Raw genomic sequence first — 8,729 nt, 5'->3', positions numbered from 1 at the left:
TGCCATGACACCTGGCTAATTTTTGTATTTTTAGTAGAGACAGGGCTTCACCATGTTGGTCAGGCTGGACTTGAACTCCTGACTTCAAGTGATCTGCCCACCTTGGCCTCCCAAAGTGCTGAGATTACAAGCACGAGCCACTGTGCCCAGCCCGTCTGGGTTTTATACCATGGGGATCATGAGGACAACATGTCAGAATGGGCTAAAATGTTAAAGGGCATCCTGTTTCTATGGGGGACAGGAAGAGAGCCTGGGTTCTTCCAGCCATCTCCGTTATCTTGGAATGCTGCATTCCCAGCATATTCTACACATCCTTTTTTTTTTCCTCGAGATGTAGTCTTGCTCTGTCACCCAGGCTGGAGTGCAATGGCGTGATCTTGGCTCACTGCAACCTCTGCCTCCAAGGTTCAAGTGATTCTCTTGCCTCCACCTCACAAGTAGCTGGAATTATAGGAACCCACCATCATGCCTGGCTAATATTTGTATTTTTGTAAAGATGGGTTTCATCTTGTTGGCCAGGCTGGTCTTAAACTCCTGATCTCAGGTGATCCACCTGCCTCAGCCTCCCAAAGGGCTGAGATTACTGGCGTGAGCCACCATGCCTGGCCTCCATGCTTATTCTTGAGAACTACGAGTGAGAAAGAGGAGAGAACTAGGTTGCTCCAAGGCCACCAGAAAATTGTCCTGTACTATTAACTAGTAATGAGATTGAGTCAGAAATCAAAAATTTCTGATGAAAGCCCAGGACCTGATGGATTCACTAGTTAATTATACCAAAATTTAAAGAAGAAGCAATACCAATTCTCAAACTTTCCAAAAAAAATGAAGACAAGGTAACACTTTCTAACTCATCCTATGAGGCCAGCCTTAACCTGACATCAAAGCCAGACAAAAACACTACAGGAAAAAACAACAGACCAATATTTCTTATGAACATTGATGCAAAAATCCTCAACAAACAACTAGCAAACCAAATTCAGAAGCACATTAAAGGAATATACACCATGATAAAGTGGGATTTATTACTGGGAATGCAAGGGTGGTTCACTATTGGAAAATCAGTAATACATCATATTAACAAATGAAGGGAGGAAAGTATGCAATCATGTCAGTTGATGCAGGAAAAGCATTTGACAAAATTAAGCACCCTTCCATAATAAATAAAACAGTCAACAAACTAGGACTAGAAATACAACAATTAGTAGCATTTCTATATATGAACAACAAACTAGCCAAAAAGGAAGTCAAGGAAATCCCATTTATAATTGCTACCAAAAATTTTTAAATACCTAGGAATAAATTTAACTGAGGAGTTGAAAGACATCATGAGGAAAACTATGAAATACTTATGAAATAACTTGAAGAGGATTCCAACAAATGTAAAGACATCAATGCTCATGGATCAGAATTAATATTGTAAAATGACCATACTACCTAAGGCAATCTACAGAGTCAGTGTAATCCCCATCAGAATACCAATGACATTCTTCACAGAAATAAAAAAAGTCTTAAAATTTGTAGGGAGCCACACAAGACCCCAAATAGCCAAAGCAATTCTGAGCAGAAAGAACAAAGCTAGAGGGATCACACTACCTAACTTCACAATGTAGTACAAAGCTGTAGTAACCAAAACGAAACTCTTACACTGTTGGTGGGAATGTAAGCTAGTACAGACACTGCAGAGAACAGTATGGAATTTCCTTTAAAAACTACAAATAGAATTATATGATCCAGCAATCCCACTGTGACATTTATCCAAAGGAAAGGAAATCAGCATATCAAAGAGATATCTGCATCCTCATATTTATTGCAGCACTATTCACAATAGCCAAGATATGGAATCAACCTAGGTGTTTAACAACAGATGAATGGATGAAGAAAATGTGGCATATATGCACAATGGAATACTATTTAGCCATAAAAAAGAATAAAATCCTGTCATAAGTAGCAGCACATACGTAACGGGGATATTATGTTATGTGAAATAAGCTAAGAAAAGAAGGTTAAGCAATGCGTGTTCTCACATATATCCAGAAGCTTTAAAAAGTTGATCTTATAGAAGTAAAAAGTAGAAAAGAGGATACTAAAGGGTAGGAAGGGTTTGGGGAAGGAGAGGATAGGAAGATATTTGTTAAAGGATAGAAAATTACAGCTAGATAGCAGGAATAAATTTTCATGTTCTATACCACTGTAGGATGACTGTAGTTAACAATATAGTTGCAGATAGCTAGAAGGAGGGTATTGAATATTCCCAACACAAAGAAATGATAAATATTTCAGATGATGTATATGTTAATTACCCTGATCTGAACACTATACATTACACATATACACTATGTATATGTATACACATGCACTATACATATACACTGTATGTCAAAATATCACTATGTATGACATAAATATGTACAGTTATTATATGTCAATTTTTACAAAAGCTCACCAGGGTCCTACAAATTTAGGTACTGTTATTATTCTCATTTTACATTTGAGGAAACTGAGGCACAGATAAATTTATAAACTGGCCCAGTTTTGCATACCTAATAAGAAGTAGTGCACTGATTCAAATCCAGGCAGTCTATCTCTGCAGCTCATGCTTTTAGCCACTAGTATGTCTGAGAGGTTAAAAACTTCAAAGTCAATATCTAACCAATCCAGGAGCAGTGAACACCACCAGATGCCTCATGAAGGTCTTGAAATACCATCTCCCATTAAAAAGAGGCAGGTTCCTTGGAGAGATGGCTGATTTAAGGTCTGGGTCAGGAAATGAACAAGAGAAACCTGAAGCACCTTGTCGTATAGATAACAAAGAAGCTATTGAAGACTAATAGGATCATTCCAAAAGAAAAGAACTCTGAAGAGCCAACTTAAAGGGGCTCCCAATGGTCAAAGATGTGACAATTTGAGCATCAGTAGGGATAATAGCAGTAGATTGAAGTACATCAATTACGTTTAAATCTATGAGTTCATAATGATGCTCAAAAATTGGTCATGTTTAGAAGATGATTGGGAATTGCTTAATTGAAAACTGGTAAATACATTTTTTCCCTCTCATTCCTATGTGAACTGTATACCTGAATAACTAAATAGTACATGAGGTGAAGCTCCTCTTTATAGAAATAATCCAGCTGCTAAATGACAAAGGAATGATAGAATTAGAGTGTCCCTTTTCTACAACCTCTAAAGTTATGGTGTGATCATAACTGACTGCAGCCTCAAACTCTTGGCCTCAATCAATCCTCTTTCTTCTTCAGCCTCCCAAAGTGCTGTGGTTACAGGTTTGTGGTTACAGCCACTGTGCCCAGCATTTGTACTTAAATTTTTTAAAACTCTAAAAGAAATTGCATTTATAAGAAAATTGATAATGTGAACGACTCAGTGTTTGATAATGTTAAGGAAATATTGTTAATATTTTAGATATGATAATAATATGGGTTTTTTAAAGTATTTATTTATTTATTTGAGACACAGTCTTGCTCTGTCACCCAGGCTGGAGTGCAGTGGCGTGATCTCGGCTCAGTGCAACCTCCGCCTCCCAGATTCAAGCAGTTCTCCTGCCTCAGCCTCCCGAGTAGCTGGGATTACAGGTGCCTGCAACCACGCCTGGCTAATTTTTTTTGTATTTTAGTAGAGACAGAGTTTCACCATATTAGCCAGGCTGGTCTCAAACTCCTGAGCTTGTGATCCACCCACCTCAGCCTCCCAAAGTGCTGGGATTACAGGCATGAGCCACCACACCCGACCTAAGTCTTTGTTTTTATTGATGAAATTATATGTTCTGGGATTTGCTTCAAAATACTGTGCAGTGGGGTTGGGGGTAGAGATAAACAGAATTAGCCCTGAGTTGATAATTATTGGAGTTGGGGGATGGATACATGGAGACTCATCACTATTCTCTCTACTCTTGTATAGTTTAAAATTACCATAATAAAATGTTTTGTAAAACTAAATGCCTAAGTTTTGGATTGCACAAAGTACATACTGTTTCTAATAAAAATAAGTAATTTGGTCCAAAATACTTTAGATATTAAAATGTATCGAATCTTATTCTACCACCTATGTCTTTAATGTTTGTCCTTTCTGTTGAGAGAGAGAGGAAAGAAGAAAGACAGAGAGACATGTGTTTATGGCACAGAAAATGCCAGTAAAGTCAGTGGCTACTAATATCACTTGATCTTAGCCAAAAGGCTGAAAAGCAATGGCTACTGATATCAAGCCGGCTCTTAATGGCCAGGGAATAGTACTACATTTCCTTAATCTATTCACTCGCTCACATTCATAAACAACATTTTATCAAATCTCAGATGCCATTGATTATAAATTGTATTATTATTTTAGGTACCAAAAAAAAAAAACAAAAAACAATGCTCCTGATTAAATTATGGAATGCCATCACTTGTAAGATAGCAATTTTACAGATGTTAAAATATGATAAAAGCATGTATCAGAATCATCATAATACAGTATTTATCTTTTCTGTCAAGCCTCCAGTACTTTCCCCCATCTTCAGTTTCAGCTTTCTATTTCACTGGGAAAACAGAAGCACTCAGAAGAGGGCATCCTCTTTCTCCTACAACCAAATTTTTCCACCTGTTTGCATCTGTACTTAAAAACTTTGCCTTCCCTTTTATTTCAATGGAGATGAGTTATCCATACTCCTACTTAGAATGATCCTTTTTCTCAAGGACTTTCCTTCTGTAACTACTAGCCTGTCTATCCTGAATTGTGTATTTTGCCCCCTCTACTGGATCTTTTATTTTATTTTATTTTATTTTATTTATTTGAGACGGAGTCTTGCTCTGTCACCCAGTCTGGAGTGCAGTAGTGTGATCTCGGCTTCCTGCAAGTCTGCCTCCCAGGTTCAAGCGATTCTCCCGCCTCAGCCTCCCAAGTAGCTGGGATTATAGGCACGCGCCACTACACCCGGCTGATATTTTATATTTTTAGTAGAGATGAGGTTTCACCATGTTGGCCAAGCTGGTCTCCAACTCCTGACCTCAAGTGATCTGCCCACTTCGGCCTCCCAAAGTCCTGGGATTACAGGTGTGAGCCACTGCACCCAGCCTGGCTCCTTTTAATTAGCACATAAACTTACTATAATTTCTTCCATCTTGATTTTAGTTTTTGAGACAGAGACTAGCTCTGTCGCCCATGCTGCACTGCAGTGACGGAATCCCAGCTCACTGCACCGTCAACTGCCTGGGCTGAAGCGATCCTCCTCAGCCTCTCAAGTAGTTGGGACTTCAGGCCAGGCAAATTTTTCATTTTTTGTAGAGAAGAGGGTCTCACTATGTTGCCTATGTAGTTTCAGACTCCTGGGCTCAACCAATCCTCCCACCTTGGCCTTCCGAAGTGCTAGGATTACAGGCATTAGCCACCACACCCAGCCCCATCTTTAAATTAAAAAAAAAAAAAAAAATTAGAACATGTAGAAAAAGGCAACGACAACAAAAGATTTCTGGATCCAAAATCCCTATCGAATGATAGCTTTATTTTTCTGCTCATCTTAAAAACAAAACTTCTTAAAAGTGTTGCCTATATTTGCTTTCTCCATTTCCTCTCCTCTCATCCTTTCTTCCAACTCCTATTAAGTTTTCATCAGACTTTATCAAACTTCCACCACTCCGCCAAAAGGGGGTTCCAACATCACTAGTGACGACTGCTACAGCGGTCCATTCTTAATTCTCATTTTACTTGACCTATGAGCAACATTTGAGACAGTGGGTCACTCCCTTATTCTTGAAACACTTCCTTCCCTTGGTTTTGCAGATCTAAACTTTCCTACTTTTCCATTTACTTCATCTACTTCATGGATGATTCCATCTCAGTCTTCTTTGTCGGATCCTCTTCACCTACCAAACTTAACCTGGTGCATTGTTAGAAGAAACCCTACTGAGTAAGAGCAAATTATTCTTTTAGCAGACTGCTTTTACTTTCCAATATTTAAACATTTTGTTTATCCTTTTAAATGAAAATGATTTAAAAAGCGCAGCTCTCAAGCTAGCAATAGAGATACCAACCCAGGAATCTCCGCACCACCCGCAACAGAGAGCAGCGTCTGATGCCTTCCGGAAACAAGCTCCACTGGCCTTATGGGAAATGTGGTCTCCTACGGATAGTCTACACCCGGGAGGAGCCTAGGAACTCTAGGTGGACAGTTACTTCCGCACACGCGCAGTAGGGCGGTAAGCGGTATTCAATCTTCAAATCGGCTCTGCGAGAAGCGCCGGCGGGGGCTGCTCCCCCAGTCTCTGGACTATGCTGTGACTAATCCCACGCTTGGAGCCGTAGCTGCGAGCGAGGCAGTGAAAGGGTGGCAGGTATGGCTTTGCTGGACTCGGAGGACGTAAGAGAAAGGCGGGGACTGGCTTCTGTCTACCCTACCGAAGATAAAACTTTACAGTCTCCAAGTGCTGTGACTTCAGGCTTGGATATGTGGGTCCCGTTCAACTCGAGTAGCTGAGAGAAAGCAAGAGTTGGGCACCGAGAGGCACTGACTGGGTAGATGCATTCTTGCTCTTGTAGGTCAAGGTCACTGTGTAGGAGTCTATTCATCTAACTGTACCTTTCTTGGTTCCAAGAGCATAGTTGGCCCGACCGGAGCAATTTTAAGCCATTTCAAGGGATCCAGTGGAAACTGTAAGCCATTTCAAGGGATCCAGGAAGAAAGCATTCTTGAGAAACTGCTGTGCATTCGAAGGGTATTCTCAGCAATCATTTGAAGTAAATGTTATCATCATTTTGCATATGAATTAACTGAAAGGTGAAATTACTTGCCTGGACTGACAGCTTAGTAAGTGGAAGAACTGAGATTCAAACTCAGATACATTTTCTCCAAATTTCATTCTTTTTTTACAGTATAGCCTTCCTGCATAAAACAGAGTTGGGTTTATTCTCCTGAAATATTTGAGCAATGAATGCTGAGTAAATTTCGATTTGTGGTCATTTTGTAGAGTCACTTGGTGTATCTGCAGATCTTCCAGTGCACACTGTGTAAATGAAGATGTGAGTCGCCAGTTTGCCCATTTTACCCTTTCTAGAGCCCCAGCAGTCGAAGCTCATAGGAGATGGTGAGTTCCTAGAGAGAGAAACATTTGGAGTTTAAACAGAAGGATGCAGCTTTAAAAAAAAAAAAAAAAAAAAAAAGTATTCCTGGGTCCCTGACTCCATCCTTCTCAAGAAAGCCCAACCTAATTTGCAATCTCTTATCCCAGCTGCAGAGCAGAAACCAGAGAATCACAGAAAGGAATCATTTCTAGACTTATGGAACTTCAGAGACCAGGCTTTTAAGTTAGTCTTTCCATTCATTTCATTATTTCTTCAGGATAAATTTCTGGGAGGAAAAAAAATAACTGTTTCACGAGGAACAACTTGGTGTTAGATCGGTAGGACAGAAACATAGCATCCTTATCTAAGCTCCATATATTCCTAACAATCACAAGTAGAGATCTGTGCTTATGGAACATGCACTTTTCTGACTTGCAAGAAATGTCATTTTCCCCCACTAGGTGGCAGTTTCTGAGGCTGCAGTGTGGGTACTTATGGTCTGATAGAGCAGGGTTCTACTTGCATGCAGTCCTGGTATCTCAGGTCTTTCTGTTCTCTTTCCCATTTCTGCTTTCATAGATTTCTGTCTAAGAGCTGCAGAAAATGATCAACTTCCAGGTAAGGCATCCATCTATTCATCCAGTTGTTTAAATCTCCCAAAAGTCCATATGATCAAAAGGAAATGTTTGGTCAGGAAAAATGTAAACCGAATAAAAGATCAAGTCTAAAAGGAAATATAGAAGATTGCTAAGTTGATATCAAAGTCATAGAGTTTGCAGATAGTTGGAACAAATTTGAGCTGCAAATGTATACTTAGTCTTCCTGGAAATTGTAGTAAATGGATGACCAGCCAGTTAAAAAGTGTTGGCATTGTCCATGAAGATAAAGCAAAGTTATTCTTCTTATAAGTAAAGCTTTTCCTGACACGTTTCTTTGAAGAAAATCTTTTCTAATGAGTTTTCACATAGATAACATTAGAAACAACATTCACAGCAGCAGCCTGCGATAAGTATAGCATCAGGTTTCCTGTTACTTTCTTAGAGTATTCCCTAGAGTAAGAACATAGTGCCAGCAGCACTAAATGAGCTCAATTTATTAGTGTAGTTATATAGCCTTTTTAATGCCCACCTGGATCCATAAGTAAATCTTATACCTTTTCCCTTCCGTAGCTATCTTGAGCATTTACTCTTCCACATGAATTTTAAGGTCATTGAAATAACAAATATTGTCAAGGTCCATAAATCAGTATGTTAGGTATTCTTTTTTTCTGAGACAGAGTTTTGTTCTGTTGCCCAGTCTGGGGTATAGTGACATGATCTCAGCTCACTGCAGCCTCCGCCACCCAGGGTCAGGTGATTTTCCTGCCTCAGCCTCCCATGTAGCTTGAATTACAGGCATTCACCACCATACCCAACTAATTTTTGTGTTTTTAATAGAGATGGGGTTTCACCTTGTTGACCAGGCTGGTCTTGAACTCCTGACTTAAAGTGATCCCCCTGCCTCAGCCTCCCAAAGTGCTGGTGGGATTGCAGGTGTAAGCCGAACCCAGCCAGATATTCTTTTTTTTTTTTTTTGAGACGGAGTTTCACTCTTGTTACACAGGCTAGAGTGCAATGGCGCGATCTCGGCTCACCGCTACCTCCGCCTCCTGGGTTCAGGCAATTCTCCTGCCTCAACCTCCT

General features: G+C 39.9%; 1 protein-coding gene across 6 annotated transcripts in view; it reads left to right on the top strand.

The window, feature by feature from the left end:
• Window positions 1-6,092: 6,092 nt before the first annotated feature.
• Window positions 6,093-8,729, top strand: part of ZNF684 (zinc finger protein 684) — a 16,967-nt gene continuing 14,330 nt past the window's right edge. Inside the window, exons 1-3 of one of the 6 annotated variants that reach the window (XM_017507934.2) lie at window positions 6,162-6,320; window positions 6,859-7,005; window positions 7,627-7,665. In XM_017507934.2, the coding sequence (XP_017363423.1) occupies window positions 7,651-7,665 (15 nt within the window). In that variant the 5' untranslated portion in view covers window positions 6,162-6,320; window positions 6,859-7,005; window positions 7,627-7,650. Of the gene's footprint in view, window positions 6,794-6,858; window positions 7,071-7,625; window positions 7,666-8,729 lie in introns of all 6 variants that reach the window. The other 5 variants (XM_017507931.2, XM_017507930.1, XM_037731172.1 and 2 more) reach the window with 5 other exon arrangements.

This window comes from Cebus imitator, unplaced genomic scaffold, assembly GCF_001604975.1.
Source record: "Cebus imitator isolate Cc_AM_T3 unplaced genomic scaffold, Cebus_imitator-1.0 Scaffold385, whole genome shotgun sequence".
NCBI classification, from domain to species: domain Eukaryota; kingdom Metazoa; phylum Chordata; class Mammalia; order Primates; family Cebidae; genus Cebus; species Cebus imitator.
Note: the sequence above shows the minus strand (reverse complement) of the source record. Positions and strands in the feature narration are given on the sequence as shown.